Consider the following 26756-nt stretch of genomic DNA (forward strand, 5'->3'; position numbering starts at 1 on the left):
TTCAAATCAGTCCAGTTCATCTTGTCCATTTCCATATCCGTTTGAGATATTTTTTTAAAGAATTCCCACAAGAATCATATGCTTGTTTTGCTCATTTCTCCAAATGAATGCTTTTTTGTGCGCAATATTGCCAAATGCATGCATTTTTGTAAGACATTTCCCCTAAGATATACTTTTTTGTGTCCATTTCTTGACTGGAGAATTCCATTGCAAAATTTGGAGACGTGTGAATTTGGAAGGGGAACTGAATTTTGGTTTGTGGACATGATCGAAAGTGCAAAATTAGGTATGTTTGCATTAACATGCAAACTGAACAAATTGCTCCCCATCCCTAGTGTGGGGACAAAGAGATCAACCCTGCCCCCTAATAATTGAATTTGGGTTCATACAAAGAAGCTGATGGGCAAAAGGAAGCAATCCTTCTTGTGTGTCCTGCTTTACAGTCCTCTGTTCGAAAGGCTGCCCAGTCTGAGTACAGTATAAAAATAAAGAGCCATAAGGAGGGAGTGCAAGTGGTTCGACAAATTCCTGGAGGAGAAGGCTAGCCGCGGCTACTAGTCCTGACAGATCTATGCTACCTCCAGTATTAGAGGCAGGATGCCTAAGTACAGCGGTTGCTGGCGAGCATGCGTAGGAGAGAGCTGTTGCGCTTGTGTCCTGCTTGTGGGTTTCCCGTGGGCAGCTGGTTGGCCACTGTGTGGACAGAATGCTGGACTAGATGGACCCTTGGTCTGATCCAGCAGGGCTCTTCTTATGTTCTTATGAGAGGATGGTTCTGCTTGCACAAGATGACCAGTGGAAGTGTAGTGGCAGTGTAGGACATTGCCCATTGTCATTGCTTCGGCATTGATACCTGAGCACCCGCAACTTGTATGCAGATCTGTGTCCTTTTGGTGATGCATTTGCCCTATTTTGGTGATGCAGCATAAGCAGCCACCCTAACTTCTTCAGGCAACGCACAATTCGCTTACAGAATTGGCTGGTAGTGGCTTAGAGGTGGTTCGAGAGAGGGCAATTTGACAAATTTGTGGGCTTTCCGTGGCTATGAGACAGGCTGGCTGGGGGGAACCTCCCTATGCAGGTGCAGTCTACCACTAAATACCAATGCTGGTGACAAGGAATAGGGCATGGCCATGAGCTGGTGATTTCCTAGGGAAATCTGGCTCAGAGCAGCTAAAAACAGAATGCTGAGACTGGATGGACCTTGGCTTGATCTTTTTGTTTTAGTTTTAAACAAAGACGGCCACACATGTGCAATGGCTGGACGTGTGTGCTGGGCGCCACGTGCAGTGCAGACTGCATGTTTATTTCCTACATGGGATTGCCTTTTGGAAGCCTGGACCCTATCCCTTTCTCATTCCTGGAAACACTACAGATGCATATATCCACCGATAGACTGCTCTCTCTCGCTCTCTTGCTCTCTCTCCACACACACCCCCACACGCATGCACGCAACACAGGCCAACAACCGCTGCTGAACCATTTCCAATTCCAAGCCTTTGCTAGGGACAGATTAACAGCAAACAAGGGGGCTGGGTTCCGAACTAGGCTGTGCTAATTTACGGGGCATCCATGTCCCATTGTTGGCGGCGTGATTCATACCAGCAGGCGCAGCAATTGGTGGGTAATGTCAGTGAGAGGCTCGGGGTGGGGGTGGAGGAGAGAGGGGGAGGAATGATGGATGGGCCGTGCCAAAGAGGTAGAATTAGGTGTCGGGGACCCTGGCTTTCTAGAAGAAAAAATAGGAAGGGGTGGGGAGCTGGGGAAATAAGAATCATAATAAAGTCATTTATCACCAGGCGATGCTCACCAGTCAAGCTGCCGATCTCTGGGGAGCGGAGGGGGGGGGAGAAGAAGAGGGGGGCGGTGGGTGGGAGCAGCTTGGACTGAGCGCGCATTTTCTGAGCCACTGGTTTTTAAGCAATGTTGTTGCTTACTAGAGAAACGGACCAGGGTCGGGAATAGGGATGCTTGTATGCCTCATTTTTTCCGTCTTCCAGATATGCCCGAGGGTTATGATATCAGTGGTGTCGTTTATACAGTGTGTGCGCGTGTGTAGAACATTTCTGGCTCCACTTCTCCAGGTTTTGGACCACATTTAGCGATTCCTCAGAAGGCAGCATCCCCCAACCAGTTGCCCTCCAGATGTGTTGGGATGAAGAGGTGATTCAGCAGATCTGGAGGGCGCCAGGTTGGGGAAGCCTTATCTATACTGAATCTATACAATTCACCAGTTCTACACAGCAGCCGGGATCCAAAGACCCCCTTGTGCACTTGGAAGTCACTTTTGTGCAAGCATAGGAGGGTTTGCCGGTTCTTCCCCACACTGGACATGCATCGGGGGGTCTGCCAACCCACAGGAGTGGTTTGCGGGGAGGCATGAGGGGATGCAGTGGGGAAGGACAATCACTCAGTGGTAGAATGCAGGCTTCACACGCAAAAGGTCCCAGATTCAATCCCCAGCATCTCCAGGTAGGGCTAGGAAAAAATCCTGCCTGAAACCCCAGAGAGCTGCTGCCAGTCAGTGTCAACAGTACTGGGCTAAGAACATAAGAAGAGCCCTGCTGGATCAGACCAAGGGTCCATCTAGTTCAGCACCCTGGTCACACAGTGGCCAACCAGCTGTCGACCAGGAACCCACAAGCAGGGCATGAGCGCAACAGCACCCTCCCGCCCAGGTTCCCCAGCAACTGGTGTACATAGGCTCACTGCCTCTGGTACTGGAGGTAGCAAAGAGCCATCAAGACCAGTAGCCATTTATAACCTTTTCCTCCCGCAATTTGTCCAACCCCCTTCTAAAGCCATCCAAATTGGTGGCCTTCACCACATGCTGTGGTAGTGAATTCCACAGTTTGAATATGTGCTGTGTGAAGAAGTCCTGAATCTCCCACCAATCAGCTTCATAGGATGACCCCATTAGGTTCCAGTATTTTGAGAGAGGGAGAAAAATTTCTCCCACCCTACATGGACTCAGGGTCTGACTCTGCATAAATCAGCTTCCTGTGGTCTTTGTTCCTAAATTCCTGTGCAAAGCCCCAATCCGTGCATGGAACAGCAAACATGGGCCCTTTGATCCTGTTGTTATGAACATGGAAATGGGCCTGCATAAGAGGTACGCATGCTAAGGCACGTATCTCTTAGCTTAGAAATAAGGGTGACATTTGATAACATTTGTAAGAGTGAGGAGGAGTTCTAAGGAGAGAAATCACAATGCAAGAACATAAGTTACAGCTTCTCTCTCTCCCCTTCCCCGCCCCATCTTGAATATGTGCAAGGGAGGACCTTGAAACATTGCAAATCTATTTATTTTAAATTTTTTATGTTTCAATTTTGTTGTAAGTCACCTTGAGTTGTTTTTGAGAAAGGCATCTAAGAAATCTTAATAATAATGATAATGATAATAATTCTTTGTCCCCTCCAAAATCTGGACTGAGGCACCCCCTTAACCCTTTGCCATATCCCAATGGGGCAAGGGAGAAAGCCTTTTCTTATTTCCAAGTGAGAACAGGTTGGAGTTCCACTTTGCTCATTGCCAAGTGTTTTTTTCTACCAAGTGGGAAAACCCCAGTGAAGCAGGGTTGCCACTTCTTTGTTTATTTTTCAACTGGCCCAGCTCCTGTGCTTGTGGCAACAGCACAGCAGGCAGAAATGTAACAGGTGAATCATTTCCTGCCACGTATTTCAGGCCTGAACGAAGTGTGACTGACCCCCGCAGCCCCAGATGCCAGACAAAGTCTGTACACTGCCTTGATGCTTTTTCGTGTGGGGTTGCCAACTTTTTTTAAAAAAACAGCTCCTTCACTTTTAAGGGGAACTCCTTCTGCTGGCATGATGGGCAGCAGGTGATAATGGTGATCTCCATGCCATGAAAACCTTTACCTGGTGGGAGATAGATGTTACCTCTAGGAGTAGCACAGGCCTGTTTCTTGCCCCGGGCAGTTGGCGACCTTATTAATTTTCAAGACACTAGTGATGGTCACGAATTTGGATGGCTTTCAAAAGGGGTTAAACAAATTCCTGGAGGAGAAGGCTAGCAATGGCTACTAGTCCTGATGGCTCCATGCTCCCTCCAATGTCAGAGGCAGTCTGCCTATGTACACCAGTTCTTATCTTCTTCTGTATTTGTGTGGCCAAACCACACTTTCCTATTAGCTGGATCCCTTTAAATATTGCTCAACTTTTGCATCCAAGCCCAGAAAAGGTGCCTACAGCAGGACTTTAATAGGAGCTGGGGTGGCTTTGAGTTGGTGAGGATGACAAAAGGTTTAAACAGATGGGTGAAAGGCAGCTTCGCACCCCCCCCCATTCCCCTCCATGGTCTCTGGGAAGGCTTAGACGCAATGCGTGGCCATCCCTGGTTCAATCACAGGCTAATGAAGCCACATTAATCATCCAATTATACACCTGTCAGGCTGGGAACAATAGCACGAGCCTCTCTGAATGAGACTGGGGGCATCTGAGCTCACTGGGCCCCCATAGGCAGAACAAATCCAAGGGAGACAATAGGAAACAAACCAAAGATGACTCCAAAGCGGGTTGGAGATGAACCATGGTGGGGAGGGGGAGTTAAGCTCATGGGGAGTTCTGTCTGCTCCCCCCTTCCAACACACTGCCTGAAAAAAGGACACCCAACCCCAAAATCATGGCTCTTGCATCCAGGCACAGAAGACTCTGCCAGCCAGCTGCAGAGGAATTCGCCTCACCTGCCTGTTTGAGGATGATAAGGGGGAACCGGATATGGCAACCCCCAGAAATACTTTGGGGTGTGGGGAAGCTGAGTGTGTGTGTAAGAGTTCAGGATTCCTTTGGCATTTGCAAGCAGAAGAAATAGGGTTAGGGTTAAGAAATAAGAACATCAGAAAAGCCCTGCTGCATCAGATCAAGGGTTCATCTATTCCAGCACTCTGTTCACTCAGTGGCCAACCAGCTGTTGACCAGGAACCCACAAGCAGGGCATGAGCACAACAGCACCCTCCCACCCATGTTCCCCAGCAACTTGTGTACATAGGCTCACTGCTTCTGGTACTGGAGGTAGCACGCAGCCATCAGGACCAGTAGCCATTGATAGCCTTTTCCTCCAGGAATTTGTCTAACCTCTTCTAAAGCCATCCAAACTGGTGGGCATCATTACTTCCTGTGGTAGCAAATTCCATAGTTTGACTATGCGCTGTGTGGAGAAGTCCTTCCTTTTATCTGTCCTGGATCTCCCACCAATCAGCTTCATAGGATGACCCTGGGTTCTAGAATTTTGAGGGAGGGAGAAAAATGTCTCCCTGTCCACATTCTCCACACCATGCATAATTTTGTAGACCTCTATCATGTCTCCCCTTGCCCTCCTTTTTTCCAGGCTAAACAATCCCAGCTGTCGTAACCTTCTCTCATAGGGGAGATGCTCCAGCCCCTTGGTCATTTTAGGGAGCAATCCTTTGGCCACTAGTCAACGGCTAGACAGCCATAGGATATCTGGTTTTCCAGGAACTGATCTCGGAGCCTGTCCTCCGTGGTTCCTGCAGGTAGGGCAGAAAAGCCCCATGCGAGAGGAGCACAGAGCAGCCAAAATGGGGCCTTCCCAGGGGGCGTTCCCGGGCGGGGAGGGTGGAAATGCCCGTACGACACATCCAACGTGTCGTACGCAAGCCTCCTCCCGCGCTCAGCCCTCCTACTGCTAGACAGCCGCAATTGGCTGTCTAGCCGAAAATGCAGGGCAAGAGAAGCGCAGAGGGAATGATCCCCTCTGTGCTTCTCCTGCCCTGCTTTGGATAGGTGGTCACCTCCAAGTTCAGAGGCGGCTGCCTATCTGCATAGGATTGAATTCTTAGTTGCCCTTTTCTGCATCTTTTCTAGCTCTACAATACATTTTTTTAGGTGTGGTGACCAGAACTGTATGCAGTATTCCAAGTGTTGCTGCACCATAGATTGATACAGGGGCAGTATGATGTTGGCAATTTTATTCTCAATACCTTTTCTAATTATGCCTGGACTTTGACTTTTTTCAGCACCCGCACACTGGATTGACATCTTCATTGAGCTGTCCACCACAACTCCAAGATCTCTTTCCTGGTCAGTCACTGCTAGCTCAGATCCCATCAGGCTATACTTTAAGTTGGGATTTTTTGCCCCAATATGCATCACTTTACAACTTTTGTTGTAAACTTTTTTCTCAACTTTTTCTTCCTTTTTACTTTGTCTGGCTGTTGTGCCTTTAACACCAGCTATCTTTAATTTAATTTAATTTTATTTTATTTTTGGTGCCTATACTTTTAGACTGCCCCATAACCAAAGTTCACTGGGCTGTCTACAATACATTCAAAACATCACGTGCAAACATTAAAACAAAGTATAAAAACAGTGCAACCCCCCGCCCCAAGATAAATTCAGCAGCTAAGAATACAACCATCAAAACAGCAGCAGAATAAAGTACTAAAACAACTAAAACAACAACAAAACCCCCCAACCAGTTCTTAAAATGCCTGGGAGAATTAAATAGGGCTTTGATTTGTGCCGAAAAGACCACAATGTAGGCACCAGGCGAGCCTTTCTGGCGAGGGTCTTCCATAGAACTGGTGCCACCACCGAAAAGATCCTCTCCTTAGTAGCTACCTGCCTCAACTCATTTGGCAAGGACACCTGAGGAAGAGCCTCAGATAATGATCTTAATGTCTTGGTAGGTAATATGTAGAAATGCAACCTGAGAATTTTTCTCCTAGCATGGAGCTAAAGCCATGGGGTGGATGAGATTTTTGAAAAATGACCTAAGGATGCAACTCTGCATGTTTAGACAGAAAAGGAGTCCTACAACTTCCAGCATTCCCCAGCCAGCATGGAAGTTGTAGGGCTTTTTTCTGTCTAAACATAAATAGGGTTGTGCCATAAATGTGCTCTAAATGTGTCAGATGTTAAAAATATGGGAGTGGGACCGATGGGGAAAATGGCACCATGGGGAGGTGGAAGTTCTGGAGTCTTAGCAGCCTTGGTTGGCAACCAAGTGGGCAAGCATCTCTCTGTAGTTTTGCCTCATGCCAACTGCCTGCAGACTGGATTAAAACTACACACAGACACACGCAATATATCCACCCTTGGAATAAACTCCTGCTTTGTTGAAATCATGTACAATCGCTGGGAAGTCATAAATATTCTCTCTTCAAATCTGTCAAGTCTCAAATCCATTCTTTATCTAGATCTTGGGGTGGGAGGAAAGTAGAATTGTTATGTCACCTCTTTTAGACTGAATACCAAACTTGATTGCAGCACATTTTTCAACAGCACAAAATTAAATAATAAAAACAAGAAAGTTCTGGGGTGGCAGTGGCAGCAGCAGCGGTGGGGGTGGGTGGGTGGGAGGGAATGATAAATAGACTCCTATGTTAACGTGCAGGGGAAACCCCCTGAAATGAGTGCATGGCAGGAAAGTGGGAAGGTGATACTATACCAGCTGGGAATGATGGGATATGTAGTTCAACATGTCCCATCATGTGGAGTGTCCAAGTGTCCAAGTTGGGCCAGGTTGTTACATGGTCCAACTCCTGTATAGATTATGGCACAGATGTGGTCTTTATACTGGTGGTCAGCAACCAACAGCCTGTACCTGAACTCCCTCCCTGGAAAAGTCAAACCAAAGAAGGTTCAGTAAGGTCACTATTTAGTAACACAAACAATAGCGAATCAAAACAACTTATGTTGTTGCCTAGTTATTAATTAATATCTTAAGTAGTGGCAACATTTAGGGCTCCTTCACACCAGGCTTTTATCCTGCAATTGAGATTGCTCCTTCACGGAAGTTTGCAGGCTCTTTACATGATACTGTGATCATCCCAGGCATCTCCTGCACTAAATGTCCTTCGTTCTGTTTTTAAATAGATCGCAGATAATGAGCTCTCAAATTACCCCGTTGTGTTCCACTTCAGTTCCCTCCGTGAAAAGAGTGAAGTGGCAAGAAGTGGAGCGAGATCAGTGAAAGAGAATGGAAGACTCAGATATGGGGAGAAGGAGGGGGAAGGGGGAGGGGAGGGGGGAAAGAGGGAGTCGTGATCTTGCATTTAAAACATAAGCAGAAAGCCCTGTTTTAAATGCAGGATTTTAAGGCTGGTGTAGAGATTCCCTTAGATCATATCTAGATAAGATATTTCGGCAATTCCTGGAATTGTCCAGGAACTAGGTAGCATTCAGATAATATATTTTGGACTCTAACCTTCTTTTGCTGGACAGATTGTTTGGGGTCGCAACTGACAGGAGTTTTGTTTCCCCTGAGAAGTGCCATTTTGCCAGCCAGTTATCAACCGGGGACCCATCCAGTTTATTTATTTATTTATTTATTTATTTATTCATTCATTCATTCTTTCATTTTATTTCATTTCATTTCATTTCTATACTTCCCAATAGCTGAAGCTCTCTGGGCAGTTCACAACGATTAAAACCATAAAATACAAGATGATAAAGTACAATATAAAAGTTTAAAACAACAGTATGAAATAAAAATTAAAAGCCAAAATAAAACCTAGAGGCAGTGCAAAGACTGAAAATGCAGCAACGGAATTTAAAACAACAGAAACGGAAAGACTGAAACGCCCCGGGAGATAAGAAGGTCTTCACCTGGTGCTGAAAAGAGCACAATGTAGGCAACAGGCAAGCCTCTCTGGGAAGCTCATTCCTTCTTCCCCTTAACATACAACATTTGGGAGTGGGAAGGACGGGGAATTAGATGGGGAGGAGACGGTAGCTTTGATGGGGCGGCCATGTGTCCTGCTGTACAGAGGACGGTCCTCTATTGGAAGGCCTCCAAGTCTTTAAAGATCAAGAACCATAATTAGAAGTGGGAGCAGCAGGGGCCTTGGAGTTGCCCATCCGCAGTTAGCCCCTGGACAGCAACAGACTGAGCAGCAGGGACACCGCTCACCTGGTCACTATGGTGAGGAGTGCTGTACTTCTATGTACATGATAATGATTATTTCTAAGTTTGCATCTATCCGTACACATCAGCACATGCCAATGTTACTCAGATCTGTGTCCTCTTTTTTGGTGACGCCTTAATGTCCACCCCAGACTTTCACAAGGTTGAGCTGACCCTAGAACTCCTTGGAAATGTGGGGCGGTGGGAGAGGAGAGGGGCTGGCTTCCCATTAGGGCTGCCAACTTTTAATCCGGCCCCTGTTCCTGTGTGGTTAACACAGGCAACAAATCTAATCTCCTAGCCTTGAAAAAGTGCCATTTTTCCATTTCTGCAGATCACAAGGCCCGGCGATATTTCTGGTCAGCAGGTGTCCTTGTAGTGCCACTCCTTACTCAGTCCTTCAAATGACACCCAATCACACGCCCTGACTAGCACAGGCAGTTGCAGATGGTGTGATGAATTGAATCTTGACTGTTGAAAGCAAGTCAGTCTACTCCACTAACTCCACTAATCTATTTATTTACAAGGTCATATAGAGCTCCATGGCAAGGTTCCTAACATGGGCCTGCAGCAGGGTTTCTGCTAGTCAAAGGAGAGCAGGGTGAGAGTGGTGCTTAGAGCAGGGGTGGGGAACCTCTTTTAGCCAAATGGGCCACATGCCATTTTGGAGAAGCTCTTTGGGGCCATGTCCCAGTGGTGGGAGGGGCTGGAAGCAAAGGGGGTGTGGCCCAAAAGCAAAGGGGCATGACCAAAGGCAAAAGGGGTGGGGCCAAAAATACAAAAATGCCAGCCTATTGTAATTTACAGCTCTTACGGCCAGTCGCTAACCCTAGGAGAGGCGTTTCAACACTTTTAGAATGGGGAAATACTAACCTGCACAAAGGCTGGGAAACCACCAAATGATTGGTGGATGGGGAAAAGCGGGTGGGGCTGGGGCAAAGGGGCATGGCCATCTGAGGAACCCTGAAGGGCCTGATTGGGACCCCAGGAGAGACAGATTTAGCCCCCAGACCTGAGGTTCCCCACCCCCAACTTAAAGGCACAGTTAATTCCCTGCGCCTGTATACAAGGAACAAGGTAGGTATCCAATGTACGACGGCAGAACGAAGAGGTAGTAACAAGGGTGCAAACGTAGGGTGACCAGATGCAAAGCAGGAATCATGTACTGTTAATTGTTGGGTAGAAGAGGGGATTTCTGGTAGGTGGTCCTTTTTTCAACTAGGATTGCCAACAGGCAGACAAAACCCACTTGGCCTGTTCCTGTGTTCTTAGCAGAGATTTGATATGTGAAAATCAGCCGGTTAGGCTTTATGTAATTATCCTTTTATTCATCAAAGGTATATCCTACCTTTCCACTAAAATAGTTTTTGAGGTGGCTAGCGACAAAATACAGGGAAAAAGAACAAAGGTTATAATGAAAACATTAACAGTTAAAAACACATCCAACAAAACACAAATAAAAATTAAAGACCAATAAAAGCACATCAAAGAAATAACGGCACCCACGAGATTAAAAATCTAATTTGGCGGCAAAAAGCCAAAAGATGCCAAAAGCCTGCCTGGATAAAAATGCCTTTGCCTACTGGATAACAGAGATGAAGCTAGTCTGGCCTCCTTTGGCAGGGAGTTCAGAAGCGTGGGAGCAGCCACCGAGAAGGCCTTGTCTCCTGTGTTCCTGTCCAGTGTGCCTCTGATAGTGGCGGGACCAAGAGAAGGGCCTCTCCCATAGATCTCAACCCTCAGGATGCCAACTTTTCAATTGGCCACCGTAGCTGCTTCATGTGCAATCAGTAGCAGATGATAACATTCTATCAAGACACTGCCAAAGGGTTCCCGTGAGGCTGGCATTCAAGGCAGGCCTGCCGAGGGCCCACGCCCCAGCAGCGGCCCGCTGACAAGAGCCCCCTGGACATGTGCCTGCCCTTCAGCTTTGCCACCTGCCTATTCTCCTGCCTCTTGTTCTGGCCTACCTTGTGGGGCTGGTGAGGAGGTGGGAGAGCAGTGGCCACGGCCTGCTTGCTCCCTGGCTCTCTGCCTGCCAAGCCAGCGTGAGAAAGAGGAGCAGGCAGTGACCATGGTGGCGAGAAGGGAGACTCGCGGAGGGCGGAGGGGGCCCACGGAGGGCGTCTTGCCCGAGGGCCCTCAGAAAGCTGGAGCCGGGGCTGGCTTCACAGAGAAAAAGGCCATGATCTCTTCTCCATCATCCCAGAGTGCAGGACACGGAATCATGGACTCAAGGTACAGGAAGCCAGATTCCCGCTGAACATCAGGAAAACGTCCTGACTGCTGGAACAATATGACAGTGGAACCAATGACCTCGGGAGGCGGTGGGCTCTCCCACACTGGAGGCCTTCAAGACGAGGCTGGACAGCCATCTGTCAGGGATGCTCTGACTTGGATTCCTGCATTGAGCAGGGGGTTGGACTTGGCCTTGTAGGCCCCTTCCAGCCCTACTATTCTATGATTCTATGATATCTGCACCTCAAGCTGTTGTTAAGGCACAAGAGGAAACCAGCCTGGTTTTATTCTAGTTGATCAACAATCCTTTTCCTTCACTGCACTCTCACCCAGTGGAGGTGGGCGGCTCTGATGTCAGTGGGGCGGTGAATCCGCTCCGGGTTTCAGTCAGAGCCAGTCAGAACTCTAAAGGAGCTGAGTTCTGACTGGTTCTGACTGAAACCTGGAGTGGATCCACTGCTCGGCTGACATCAGAGCCACCCGCCTCCACTGCTCTTGTCCCTACGCCCTTGTCTCCCTCTCTAGTGTGCCCCGCCCCCCACCCATCTCCTTCCAGTCATGACTGGAAACGGGGCGCTGGCCGAGATGGGCGCCTGGTGTGACCCAGCAGGGCTCTTCTTACATTCCCTGCCTCCTTCCTCGTATGGGCTCTTTGCGTTCCCTGTACGAGCCGCCACCTCATATTCCGTCTCATCGGACACACCTAAAATGGTTAATTCTCATGTCCTTTTATTGTTGCACCCAAAGAAACTGGATTCCCCTTGCTCTCTGTCTGTGCCTGCACCCACTGTGATTGTGAAATATTAAACATCTCACCTGAGGACAAGGATGTGTGTGTGTGTGTTTCTGTGTGTGTGTGTTTATATATCTATATCTACCTATATCTATATATAAACCAGCAGCTGAGCAAGGCAAGCCAATGCAAACATTGGGGCAATAGCGCCACCTTGTGGCTGGAATTTTACTTCATGTAGTTGAAGACTCCAGTTTCTCCAGGTTGGGGCAGTTGAGGACATCTGGGATGGCAGGACTTTGGTGCTTTAATAGCTTCCATCCTGACAGCCAGCAATTCAAAAGGTGCAGCTTTTCTCATCAAGGAGAAGATGTGCCTCTACATCTGCTTTCCCCAACCTGGTGTGCTCCAGATGTGTTGGACTGCATCTGAAGTCATTCCCAGCCAGCTTGGCCACACTGGCTCGGGATGATGAGAGTTGTAGCCTGACACATCTGGGAGGCATCAGGTGGAGGCAAGCTGGTCTAGATCACCCCCCACCCACCCCCACTGAACTTAAAAAACTGGATCAGCTCCTGGGGAGACAGGGATTGGTAAGAGAGGGAGAAGAGAAATATCCCCCATACAGAGCGGTGTGGCCAAGCTGAAAGCGTTCTTTCTGGATTCCATTCAAAGGTGTCTGTCCCTCTCCAGGGTCGAATGCTGGGGTGGCAAAAAGATTGTGCAAATTTGCAGCAACAGCTGGATGCACAGAGCACTGATTGGCTAGTAGCTGTAACTTAACCAAGGCATCCCCTCCCACCAAACACTTCTGTACTTTTAAACAAAGTTTCTTTTTGTTTCTTTTTAACTGATAAGGATAAATATACACATGGCACTTAAAAAAATAAAATAAAGGGCAGGTTTTGTAAAATATGGGGAGAAGACCAAATGCCGAGTCAGGATTCTTTACGTCGATATGCATGTCTGGCATTCCAGTTGTGAAGCTGGGCTCCCTGCCCCCCAGCCCCATAGCTGAGAGAGGCACTGCATCTAATGTTCTTATTAAAAGGGGTTTGGATAGATACATGAGGGATGGAGGTATCCATGGCTACTTGTCTCTGAATGGCCATATACTACCTCCAGGATCAGAGGCAGCATCCATCGGGATACCAGTTGCTAGGGGGAACCTGGGCGGGAGGGTGCTGTTGCACTCGTGTCCTGCTTGTGGGCTTCTCACAGGCATCTGGTTGCCTACTGTGAGAACAGAATGCCGAATTCGATGGACCCCTGGCCTGATCCAGCGGGGCTCGTCTTATATTCATGTGCTGTGAGCTCTCTCTTGAGTTTATTTCACCTGGAGATCAGTATTGGAACAGAGACAGCTTGATAATGAACATGGCACATCAAACCACCACCCCCAACATAAGGACATGAGAAAACCCATGCTGGACCAGAGAAAGGTCTGTCTAGCCCAGCATTCTGTTCATGCAGTGGGCCACTGCCCACGGGAAACCCACAAGCAGGACATGAGCGTACCATGAGGCCTCACCGCTTTCTGAAAGATCCCAGAATGTTCTGCCAGGAAAAGTTTCACCTGTTGAATTTCTGGCTGTCAGGCTGCTGGTCTTGATGTCAGCCATCATTGTGTTTGGTCTTCCGAGACATCTGGGTTTATTTGCCATGGGGCAGGACTCATTACCCAGGGCTTTTTGCACAGACATTCTGCAATGATTGTTAACAAGCCTGTGCATTTGGGTCCTTCCTTGTATTCACCAATCCAAATTTGTGCCTTAGTTCAATGACCTCACTTGAAATTAGTTATTTAATGTGCCTTAGTCAAATACCTCACTCCAGCCCCCCAATGCTACCTCCACATTCCAAGGTTGTTGGGGTTCTTTTGCTGTTTGTTTTTTGTAGGCTGCCATTAAGGTAGTCTTTCTCAACCTGCCTCTCTGCAGATGTATTGGACTACAACTGCCACCATTCCCAGCATCCACACCGTGGGTAGCTCCTGTAGAGTTCTGACTGGTTTGGACTGAAACCCAATTTAGAAAAAGAAGCAGTAGAAGGAGATTTCTCTTTTCCCCACCTCCCCAGAGCAACATGCAGGGAAACCTCTGTTGTTATCTCCAACCTCTGATCAGAGATAACGGGAGGGATTACTCCAGAGGGCTGGGCTTAAGGCCATCCGAATTAACCCCCCTTTAAATCTGGATGGCTTTCAAAGGGGATTGGACAAATTCATGGAAACTAAGGCTCTCAAAGGCTGCTAGTCCTCATGGCTATTTGCTACCTCCAGTATCAGAGGCAGTATGCATATGTACACCAGTCGCTGGAGAACCTGGGCGGGAGGGTGCTGTTGCACTCGTGTCCTGGTTGTGGGTTTCCCGTGGGCAGCTGGTTGGCCACTGTGCGAACAGAGTGCTGGACTAGATGGCCCCTTGGTCTGATCCTGCTTGGCTTTTCTTGTGTTCTTACGTTCTCATGGAGGCCAAGCACCTATCCCTGGAGGAACCCATGGCTATGTGGGCTGGAGTGGGAAGCTTGGCAGGCCAGATCAAGTCTGTAGGCCAGGGGTTCAGCACCCCTGCCCCACTGCAAGGCCCTTCCACACCGCCCCCCAACCCTAGGACACGCTATCACTCAGTAGCTTGACAGGTTGCTTCCACATTCACCCTTTTCTCCGGAGCCATCACCCTTTGCTCATTCGGTTTTTTCCAGCCATCAAGACCTTTGTCAAGTTGTTGCAGTCCACTGTGTTTTGTGTTGTCCTGTTGTGCTTTTTCAGACCCAATTTGTTGGTAATAAAATGCAATTGCAACACAACCCTGCCTAGCATGACTTCTAAGGGTGCCTTTGCCTCTTATTGTAGGCCCAGCCTGTTTTATATTGGTTCTTAATGAGTGCAGGTGAAGGATTATTGCCCCATGTCAGTTTCCATTTCAGAGGGGGGCAAGGGCAGGGATGGGGTGGGGGGCTTTAATTCCTAGCTTCTTCTCATTATTATTTAGTTTTCATATATTAAAAATGGCAAAATAGTGCTGTTTTGCTTCTTTTTTAATGAAAAGAAAAACCATCATAGGACACTGGAAACAGAAACTGTCTGGGGCAATTAAGAGAGGGTATGAATTAAGAGGCTATTCGTCACTAATCCCCCATCAGAAAGCCAAAAAACGGGCTGAACTTACACGGAGGAAACTTTTAATTAAAATTGCTGGGAACCTTTGCTGAACAGGACTTACTCATGAGTAAACATTATAGGACAATCTTGGCCATGGGCAAGGTCATTGCTGGATAATAAGAATTACGTGCTTGTGTGGAATCACTATGCTTATTCTTCTGCCAGCTCATTGTTGAAATGCAATGCCCCGGCTGTGCTCAGGGGCTCTACTGGTATCTTTCTTGCCCACTAATGAAGTCCTAAGAATAAAATACAGTTTTGTATGTATTAAAATCAGCCTTATTGGAACTTGTCTTTTAAAAAACGTTTTAACTGTTTTAATATGGTGTTTTATTATTTTATCTTTGCTGCTCACCTCTCCAAAATCTTTTGATGTGGAGCGGTACATAAATATTGTAAATGAATGAATGAATAAATAAATAAATAACATTATAAAAAATAGTCCTGGGCTTATCCTGCCACCTTGTGGTCAGCACCCTTCGTGTTTGCGTGTACATTTATTACTTTTAAGCATTACAAACCTGTGCAGAGTTTTTACAGCTTTAAATGTCATGGCTTCGCTCAAAGAATACTATCCTACTTTACAGAGGGCAGTCCTTGATTTGAAAGCATCCTCTGTCTGAAGAGCTTTTCTAGTCCAAGTCTGCTTTAGATAACTGCAAGAAAGGAGAGCAGAGGCCTTGAGTTTGCCCATGGACACTTACCACCTGGACTGGTGTGCCTGCAGGTTACCTCGTCACAGTCTTCCCCACTATGGTGTGATGTACTGTATTTCTATTCAATTTATAGTAATTATTTCTAAAATTGATTCTCTACCGTATAAATTAGCAAGTGCAAATTTAATGCAAACTGATGTCCTCTGTTTTGGTGATGCATTTCCTCTTTTTTGACAATGCATAAATGGACACTCTACCACTGTTGTCATCATTCATCATTCCCAGCCAGGAAAGCTGCCTTAGAAATATAATTCCCACTTTGTTTGTGGTGTACTTATGTTCTGTCTGTGTTTTCGTATTGTCAGGGATTTTTGTTCCATCATCTGCTCATTGACAGAATCAGATCTGGGAGAGAGGGTGTGCTAGAATTTTGTTCCACTTGCACTAATGAGCATTAGCATAAGTGCACATTAGTACAAGTGCAAATTAACGCTAATGTGCCTTTAGCGCAAGTGCAAATTTGCACCAATCTCTCCCCCCACCCCCAAGTGGGAAAAAAAAACGGTTTGGAAGTCCGCAGAATCCGTGTGACTCAGAAAAAGCTGGTACACTGTGGAATCTGCAAGCCAGATCATAGAAATCCACTCATTTGAATCCTCTGGGGATTTTTCCAACATCTCTGCTTAGAATCACTGTGGATCAGAAGCCAAAAGAAACGATGAACCAAGGTTTCATTTCAGGTTTAAGCATGGAAGAGATCTCTGACAACATGAACAAGAAGGTTGAGAATTTGCAGATCTGAGCAACTCCATCTTCCTTTCTGTTCCTCCATCCACTTGAGGGATGTTATTACTGAATTAAATAAGATCAGCCATATTCAGAAATGTTGCTGGAATTACCCCTCCTCCTTTGGCTATCCTCAAAATTCCTCCAGTGTTTCTGCCTAATGAAGAAACTCCACATTTAACTTCAAATGTTGCTTCAGGCTAACTTGTGACGTGTATCAAGGGACATGCAGAATCCCTGCTTGGAAATCTCACCCGTGTTATCACAACTTCTTTTTGAGATCCCGCAGAATGTCTCTATTTCACCAGAGAACCTCCAAATTTAGTTGCAGCAATTACTCCTCTGCCACCTCAGCTCCCTGTTGGCTTTTTAACCATTGATTCCCTTCCTGCTCTGAGTTACATTTTAGGCAGTTGGTTATTTTGAATGTGCATTATTTAACATACATGAATTCCCATTTCCAATGATCTAATTATACACTCCTGAGGATGCCACCCCCAAAGATGCAAATCTAAAAAATCAAAGAGAAGTTTGTCTTGGAAATAACCACACTCACTGAGGGTCTGGGTTTTGTTTTTTCCTTCAAAATAAAATGTATTCATAAAGTTGTTCATTTTCCTCCAGAGGGTATCATGCAAGCTTTGCTAAACAAGGTAATTTGTTGTTGTTGTGTGCAAAATGAAGAACAGGCGGAATTCAATATCTTATGGCAACCTGTACACGCACACATACACACAAAGAGAGGGGGGGAGGGAGAGAGAGAGAGACGATGCAACCGAGGGTTTTAAAAAATAAAAACATCTGAGCCAGAGAGAACTAGAAAAGAAGAAAAGAGACAGTAGCTGGGTAAAGATTTTTTCTTCTTTTTTTGCCCCTGCCCTGCTAAGCAGAAAGAAGCTACAAAGTCTCTTAGTTTGAAAGTCCTCTTCCATTCTATGCCAAAAGAGGAAGAAAACCAGATAGTTAAAAACACCACATTTGATTCCAACCCACTGACTGGTTAGCATTCCCACATACCCCCCCCCCCACAATGCGTTAGAAAATTGTTCCCATATTTTCTGTTCCTTAAGAAAGTCAGTGGGGAAGTTGGACAAAAGTTCTTTAAAAAAAACACAAAAAACCCACCAACGCTCAGCTGCAAGATGGCACACCCCTGCCACTTGGATGCAACTCCACTCCATGCTTGGAAAGTGTGGAAGAGGGCTTCCCAAGAGGTGGGGTTGCATCCAAGATGTGGACAGGCAAGAATCTGCCATGTTAGCCTTGGGTAGTGAGCAGAAAGGGCAGGAATGACAGAACGCCCTATGTGGCTTCGGCCCAACTATTCAACGAATGGGACATTTGGCCCAGCTGAGAGTACTGAAATAGGGACTAAGCAGCAGGCTCCTGGACCTCCTACGATGGCTGCAGTGAGCAAGAGGCCCAGCTGTACGCACACTAGTGGCAGGTGCATCTGAGAGAGTGACCTATTCGACACCCCAGGGCTTTCTTCAGCTCCCCCCTCCTCACTTCAAAAACATCTGGGTGCAGAGTCGTGAAAATAGGCCATTTTGCTGCCCTCCCCGCTTTCCCAGGCAGGTCAAAGTGGGCCGCCAGGGCAGAACAGTATTCATCTGTCAAAGTAGCAGAGGTGAGATGGAGGCTTCTGGTCTTACCTGTGAAGGGAGGGTGAAAACCCTTCCTGCTCTCTGCAGAGACTTTGCCTCAACCCCTTAGCCCTTGTCCCCAGAAGAAGCAGATCCTGCAACCCTTGTCACTCGCTGCCTCACTCATTCCTTCTCCTTCTCCTCTCTTCCTCCCGTTGTCAAAGTCTGGACTGGAAGCCCCTTGTGGGCAGGGACCTCTCTCTTTCTGCCATGTCACACTGTAAAGCACCATGTGCATTGATGGCTCTGGGTAAGTAGCAGTCACCAAAGGTGATATCTTAGTCCAGGAGCACCAAGCCTCTTTCAGCCCAAGGGCCAAATTCCATTGCGGAGAAGGTCTTGGTGGGGGTGGGGCTGGTGTTCCAGGGGTGGGTGAGGCTGAAGGCAAAAAGGGTGGGGCCAAAATACCAGCATAACTCAGCCTTGGGGGAGGCATTTCAACCTTTTAGGATGGGTGAGGAAATAAAATGAGGGGGGGACAACGGGGGGGGACTGCACAAAAGCCAGGAAACCACCAAATGATTGGTGGTTGGGGAGAGGGGGGACAAAATGGGGGGGACAACAGGGGAAAAATAGGGGGAACAACTGCACAAAAGCCAGGAAACCTCCAAATGATTGGTGGTTGGGGAGAGGGGAGACAAAATGGGGGGCAAGGGGACAATAGGAGGAACAATGGGCGGACAAAACAGGGGAAGAACGGGGGGGAATACTGCACAAAACCCAGGAAACCACCAAATGATTGGTGGTTGGGGAGGGGGGACAAAATGGGGGGACAAAACAATGGGGACAACGGAAGGGACAAAAAATGAGGGGACAATGGTAGCCACATTGTCCCTTGACCCCCAAACCCCAGCTCCCATCTAAATACACTCGGAGAAGTGTGTAGTCCAGTGGAAGCTAACAAGCAACCACCCCGTTGGCCTTATGGTTGCGCCATCATTCTCATACCCAGGCGACCTTTAAGATCAGCAGAGGAGGCCTTGCTGGTCATTCCGAAACAAACAGAATGCCACCGTGAAATACGCAGATGGCTGGCCTTCTCTGCAGTGGCACCGACCCTCTGGAAAACCCTCCCTCGTGTAGTTCGGGAGGCAGAAAACGTGACATCTTTCAAACGCCCCCTGAAAACATACTCGCTCACCCAGGCTTTCCCTGGGCTGTAAGTAAATTAATTATGCCGCTCCATTTTACTGCTCCTTGATTTTTAGTTGGAAGTGTTCTGAATGTTGTCTTTTATTGTTATGTTTTTAATGCTGTATTTTAATATTGTGAACTGCTGATTTTTTGTTATTATATTCTGCAGTATATAAATGCCACAAATAATAGATAGATAGATAGATAGATAGATAGATAGATAGATAGATAGATAGATAGATGAAACTAGTATTCCGGTAGGCTGACTCTACCAAAACTGCCAGAACCAAAACTGCATGCTCTCAGAGATTTCCTGGAAAAGAGCTTGGAGTGAGGGCTTCTTTGCCCCTCTGGGTCTCTTGCTGAGGCACCTGCCTTGTTTGTGAAAAAGAAACTGTCTATGCAACAATTGCCATGCACTGAATAAAATCAGGATTTGGAAGCCATGCCAGCTGTTGCCCCTCATTTCAGAGTCATCTCACCTGCTATGAACTACAGATATAGGCACCAGGGGTCCCCAACCTTTTTGGGTTGGTGGGTGCATTCGGAATGTTGAAAGGGTTTCATGGGTGCTCTCACAAAATGGCTGCCAAGGGGAGGTTGCCCTTTCACAAAAGGGCTGTAGTGGTGGGTGTCACCAGTTGCAAAACATTCATTTCAGATTGAAAGAAAAGTAACTTGCCCAAGAACCTAAGTACAAGGCAGAGGCGAGATCTGAGCTCCCGAAAACAAAAACACTATTTTGGACTTGAGCAATGATGGTTCTGCATGGCAGCATTTCACTTTGCAGCATTCCAGCATCCTAGTGCAATTTTTTAAGGGGGAAAAAACCCTTAAGAAATAAAATAAAAATCAGGATGGGCGGGAAGCCTGGCAGCACTAACCATATCGGTGCCCATGGGTGCCACATTACTGGGCATATTGGTGCCCATGGGCGCTGCATTAGAGACCCCCCAGATACACACCAAAATCAATCTCCATTGGGCACACAACCTAGTTTGCATGAAGTTTTCGACGAAGGGGATGTTCCAAATGAAGCATGCCCACTTGGAATACTTGGTGCCATTTGGGCTCTGCATTTAATCAATTGTGTCTTCCCAAAATGTATTAGATTGCTTTGTCAGCATGCATCTTGCTGACATTTTGATCCACTCCAGCCCCCCCCCCCCCGCCCCTGGCTTCCATGTTCAGCCCGTTTGCTTTTTCCTTCAGCAGCTCTGGAAAAAAACACTTGTACGCGAAACCAGAGAAGGGTCATTTAGACTTGATGCAAGTTGAGTCCTTGGAGCATATTATCACCCTGCCCCCAGCAGACGGATGGACTCTCACCTGGTCGGGGCTGTGCTGGACTGGTACTCCCACAGGACCATAAAGGACACCCACTCCCTCTTTGGCTTTGCAAACTATTACTGGAATTTTATTTCCTACTTTTCAAAAATAGCCACTCCACTGACAGATGGACATACTGTGAATCCAATCGGTAGTTGGGTGAAGTCCTGAAGCTCAGTGCATCTGTCCACCTTAAGCAGCAATTCAGCACAGTTCCTTTACCCTTGCCTAAAGAACCCATTCATTGCTGAGACTGCAGTTTTCAATGTAGGCATCAAAGCCATTGTCCACCCTCAGTGTTACAATCAGCAGGGGAGGCCCTGTTATCAATACTGTTATCCTTGGAGGTTATGGGGTGGCAACATGTGACAGGGCCTTCTCTGTGGTGGCCCCAAGGTTGTGAAATCACCTCCTCTCTGAGGTGAGTCTGACATGTTCATTGTCTGCTTTTCACTGGCAAGTCAAGGTGCACCTCTTTGCCATGGCTTTTGGAAGTGGATGAAGCTTTTGAGTTATTTGAAGAGAGCTGCTGCTGGTGGTTTTGTTTTGTCAGTATATATGCACCCTGCCCTGGGACTGTAAGGTGAAGGGCAGGCCATAAATGTAAGTAAATGTAAATAAATAAATAAATAAATCTATCTGTTGAATTGACTAGAACAGGGCACATAGGTTCCCACCTCTGCATTTCCATTTCATGGAAATTAAACCCTGCAGAACCCAACTATGAAATCTGCAAGAAGGAGCTGTTGTTGATCAAGGTGACCTTTAAGACTTGGAAGGTGCCCAACATCCCATGACTGTTTGGACTGATGACCAGAACCTCAAACATCATTATTTTTTTTTTAAGCTTATATCCTGCCTATTTCCCTGAAAGCGGTTGTAGTGAATTGTTGTTCAAGGTGTCAGATACACTTTCAGGGCTCCAGCCAGAAATCCATCTGTCAGTGGCGTGGCTATTTTTGAAAAACATCTTCAGACAGCCAAGAAACTGAATCAGTGTCAAATCCAGTGATCCTTGCTTTATGTCCAGTTTACTGTCTGTATCGTGTAAGTTCTGCATGCTCAAAATTGCCAAACCAATGCCCTTTCCCAAAAGCTGGAGTACTTGCAGAAATCTGAGATTCTGGTAATTGATCTGAACAGTCACGCATGCTGTCCTCTTGCATCCCAGGAACTTTGCTGCTACCATCGAGGACTCCCGATCTGGTAACATTTATGTGCCAACAACAGCAAAAGGACCCATATACCCAAGCACAGATCTTTATTCTGGCCAAGGAAAAGCGCCCCCCCCCCCCGCCGCGCCTGAAATCTTGAGTGCAATGGCCCTTTGCACTCCCACCTCCATGTCTTCGCTGATGTAGCTCACCTTCAAGTCCAATGTTTTTGGCATGGTGCAGAACGCCTGCTCGGACTCTATAGAGCACTTCACCAAGTAGACAGAGTTTTCCTGTGGCCCCAGGGGCAATTAGAGGTAGGATGCGACATCACCACAGGTGAGGCTTGCACCTGAGACAGGTGCAAAAGATCATCTGGGAAACCAGAAGGTCTCTTGCCACCCCTGCCTGCACCCGATAGGCCCTGGAAAACTGTGACCCTGGACTATGTTATGGGACTATTGCCATCCCAGTTATACTACAGTTTTAGAGGCAGTGGATGCTTTCACAGAAATGGCCCCCTTTGTCCCCTGTGTGGGCACTCCTATGACAGGCAAAACTGCATGGCTATCTGTATAATACCTTTCAACTACATGGTCTCCCTGACAAACTCATTTTTGACTGAGGGCCCCAGTTTGATTCTGGAAGGTGCTATTACAGTTGTTAAAAGCGGGGGCAAGCTTTCTTTTGTTCATCATCCACAGACGATGGACTGCACAACTCAAACCTGGGAGCAGTACCTTCACTGCTGTGAAGTTGACCAGCAGGACAACTGGGCCATGCTGCTAACCCTCAGTGAGTATGCCTACAATTCACTTCATGCTTCCACCCATTACACACCTTCCTCTGCAGACTATAGCTTCCATCTTTGCTACTTCACCAGTCACAAAGGGCTGTACCCGCAATGGGCCACTTTTTGGAAGAAATACATGCAGTACAAAAAGACTTCAAGGACTTGTTAGACCAAGCCAAGAATGTAGAGGTACACCAACAAAAAAATACCCCAAGAAGGCCAGCCCTTACACTTGGGGGAACATGTCTGATTCTCCACAAGTGTGGTGTAGTGGTTGGAGTGGGGCTCAGGGACCTGGGTTCTAGTCCCCATTCAGTCATGATACTCACAGGATGACTGTGGGCCAGTCATGGACTCTCAGGCTAACCTACCTCACAGGGTTGTTGTGAGCATAACATGGAGGGGAGGAGGATCATGTAAGCTGCCTTGGGTTCCCTGGAGGAAAAAAGGTGGGATATAGATGTAATAATAACTAAAATAAATAAAACATAATCTCTCTCTCTCCCCCGCCCCCCTTACATATCCATCTGGTAAGCTGATTCCTGGAAAACTTTTCCTGTGACCCAGGTCATCAGTCCTTTGGCTTTCTGTCCCTGCTTTCCCACCTCTATGAAAATCCACCCAGTCTACCATCAGTCTCATTCCCTTCACACTTAACACTGATCCCATCTGAACCCAAACACCTCCACCCCTAGTTCAGGTGGATGGAGAAAAGGAGTTTAGAGTCCAGGACATTCTAGATTCTAGGGTGCAGAAAGGAAAGGGTAGTCCCAGTTACTTCTGAAGAGAAAAGAATATGAACTGGAAGATAGGAATAGGAACCAGCCACAAATATCCATGCCCCTCCCCCAACTTCCGTGGAAGTTTTACAAACGGTATCTAAACCAGCCCAGACTTGCTCCTTTGGGGAGCATGCTTGTGGAGGGGGAGGGTGTCATGACCCCTGAACCCAGGGTCTTGGAATACCCCAAGGAACACTTAGAAGAGGATGAAGCACAGGCTGCCCCACCCAAGTGAGGACCTGATCCTGTGCCCTCCCCTGCTGGAGGATGTGGACCTACCATCATTCTCTGACTCAGATGAATCCCCAACAGTGCGTTCCACCTCCTCAACATCTTAGGACCCAATGAATACAGGATCAGGCAAGGGCCCTTTAAAAACCACAGCAACTTCCTCCCAGGGAGGTGGGGCCAGCTACAGTATAGGCCTGGTAAACCTAAATGGCTTCAGATGGCTTTAGCTCCTTGCTGAGACAACATCTCTCCATAGTTCAGCCAGTGGGGCCCTACAGGGAGGTATCCATGGTCTTGCTTAGAGAGCCTTGCTTTGACCAGACATGACCCACCCCTCTCCTCCCCACCCTTCCTTTCCCTTTCCTCCCCTTGACTGGGCATCACCCTGCCTGCCCAGAAGAGACTCAGCCTGACTGTTTCTGCTTCTCCTGTAAGCCTCAAGCCCCAGCAGAACAGGGTATACTGTTGCCACTGTCAAGATGGCTGTACTTCCTGTTTCTCTAACTATCATGTGGCTCAAAATGTCTTCTGGGTGAAGGCCCTTCTGTCTCACACTGGCATGCAGGCTTGTTCACCATGCTCAAATGGCTTACCTCAGGCTGAGAAACATCTACTGGAACAGAGAGCTGGTGTACCCAGTAGCTGACATTAACAAACATGTAGACAAAATAATTGCTCCTGAAAGAGAAATTCGGATGCCTGTGGAGGGAAATTTGATAAAGAAAATCTACACACACAGGACTGCACAATCAGATGACCAAAGCTAAAGAACATTCGCTCTGGACAGGATCCCTTGTTCTTGTACCATTCTCATGTTGTATGTCTATGAGAGGATATCACCTTACCCCATAAGAAGGATCATTTTCAGCAAAGGAGTAGATGCAGTTCATTTCTGGCTGGTGTGGCGAAATGTCCGTTTCCCCCTTACTGGATCCCACACTGCACTGACAGAATCACCTGGGAATGGATGGATCACATGGAATGTCCCACATTGGCATTGCCAATCCCAGGGAGATGAGGTGGTGGTGATGTGGGAACTTCCCATGTGATCCACCCATCCCACATGTGTTAATCACTCATCATCCTGGTGTAGCGTGTCACCCAGCTATGGGTCAGAAATGAACCGACTCTTAGGCAGGATATCCCAGAGTTTTCTTCCTACAGAGGAAGCAGTCCTCATCAAGGTGGACAAAAACGTCCTAGGCAGATCCGAAGGGAGAGGGGTTGTAGTCCTCCTTTAAAGAGGGACACATACACTTATTTTAACACCTTTTGTCAAGGAGAGCGAAGCAGAAGCGTGTTAAGTGGTTGTCTGAACTGAAGTCCCCACTCATGGGCATGACCTCACCCCAAACAGCAGGAGCCTTGGCTTGTCCATCTGTCCGCCCACCTTCAAAATCACAAAAGGGGGAGGGGGCTTATGCGGAGGTCAAAATGTTCTCTCTCTTTTTGTCATACTGAGCCTGGGCAATTGGCAGCTGTTCACTTCCCTTGGGCCTTAACATCACCCCAACTCAGCAAACCATTTTTTTTTTTAAACCACAAGAAGATGATGGCAAAGTCAGATTGTAAAAAAGGGAGAATAAATGGCAAAACTCCACTAACTCCCTGCTGACGTGGGCTTACCTCACTAGAGGGTTCTCGTCCCATCCCACAGGCCCCCCAGCTCAAAAAGAGAGTACGAGAGGGAGGGCAAGTGTTTCTGAATAACCTTTGAGGAAGAGGGGTCTTACTCCCCTCTGGTCCTTTGGTTCTAGCTGCAGCACAACTGCAGAACCACTGGAGGATGCTTTAGTAGATGTGTCACAGGGTCCTTTGGTAAGGGCAGGTGACAACTGGTTGTTAAAAGAGAACACACGCACACGCACACACATCCTCTGCTCCATCCCTCTTGGATTGCACACCGAGTTCCTGTGTGTAGGAGACCCCAGTTTTGGAATGTAGCCACCCCCTTGCTATCGTTGGGGTGAGAAGGGGGCAGGACAGGAGACTTCCTGCTTTAACTGCAAGCAGGGGAGAGGGGAAAACAAACAACAATCAGGAGATGCCTGAAAAATCGGTGATCAGGGAAGGGGCAGGCATCTGCTCTTGTGGTGAGGGGAGAAAGGGTATTCCTTGTTCGATGTGGACGATAGTTAAAAGAAAAAAGGAGGATGCTCTGAATGGTAGAGAAAGGAGCACGTAAGTGTCTCTTTGTACAGAGTGCCCTCTGGTGGCCAGTTTCCTCTCTGGCGTCCTGCCCCCCACACCGTGCACTCGGGTTGGTGGTCCTCAGAAGCCCTTGATGTGGCAGTAGGCCTCGAGGCCGGAGAAGAGGATGTAGAGGAGCCAAAGGCCCATGAAGAGGCAACTGGTCAGGATTTTGGCAGTTCGGGGTCCCCCCAGCTCACCCCCTATGTGCGGCCGGCGCCGGTACATGAGGACGCTGATGCAAACGAAGGCGAAGATGGTGAAGAGGGTGACAGAGAAGGCCAGGGTGCCCGTCTGCACCTCAAAGGTTTTGCCTTGGAAGGCCCAGTAAATGGCTGCCACAGACCACGCGACCCCCAAGCCCAGAAAGACGTTCACGGCGTTGCTGCCCGTCACGTTGCCGATGGAGGCGTCTGCGCATTGATCCTGCAGGGCAGCCACTTTGCTGGCGAAGGTGTCTGTGGGAAGAGGAGAGCCATGAGGAGGGCAGTCGGCAGCCCTTGGGGTGGGATTACCCACCTCACCCAGTGGAGGCTGGTCGCTCTGATGTCAGTGAGGCGGTGAATCCACTCTGGGTTTCAGTCAGAACCAGTCAGAACTCTAAAGCACAGCTCCTTGGACAGCTCCTTTAGAGTTCTGACTGGAACCCGGAGAGGATTCACTGCCCCACTGACATCGGGGCACCAGCCTCCACTGCCACCACCATTACTGATACCCTGGGGTCTCAGGCAGAGCAGCAAGGGGACCAGCAACAGGGAGGCATTCTGATAACGGAAAGAAAATCAGGTGACGAAGTCACAACAGGGCCTGTTTAGCGAGTGCTTTGTCCACCCAACGTTTCGGAGATAAGTCTTTTTCTTCTTCTTCTTTATGGGCTGGCTGCAGTGTAACAGAATGTAGACGTTTAAAAGCTTTCCACCATAAAGGCCATATGGCATACAGTTGTATTCTTTTTAATTGCATATGCAGCTCTGAATGTTCTCATTAATACAAAGGCCACGGTAGTGTTGTGCTGTAGGTCATATGCCTTTTAC

The 26756-nt window shown here is 47.7% G+C and overlaps 1 protein-coding gene across 1 annotated transcript in view; it reads right to left on the reverse strand.

The window, feature by feature from the left end:
* Positions 1-21701: 21701 nt before the first annotated feature.
* SLC8A2 (solute carrier family 8 member A2) overlaps positions 21702-26756 on the reverse strand; it is a 147449-nt gene continuing 142394 nt past the window's right edge. Inside the window, exon 7 of the mRNA XM_084814898.1 lies at positions 21702-26180. Within this exon, the coding sequence (XP_084671024.1) occupies positions 25804-26180 (377 nt within the window). The 3' untranslated portion in view covers positions 21702-25803. The remainder of the gene's footprint in view (positions 26181-26756) is intronic.

The sequence above is a fragment of the Heloderma suspectum genome, chromosome 10 (assembly GCF_057233095.1).
Source record: "Heloderma suspectum isolate Gila_16-S chromosome 10, 16-S_ref, whole genome shotgun sequence".
Lineage (NCBI taxonomy): Eukaryota > Metazoa > Chordata > Lepidosauria > Squamata > Helodermatidae > Heloderma > Heloderma suspectum.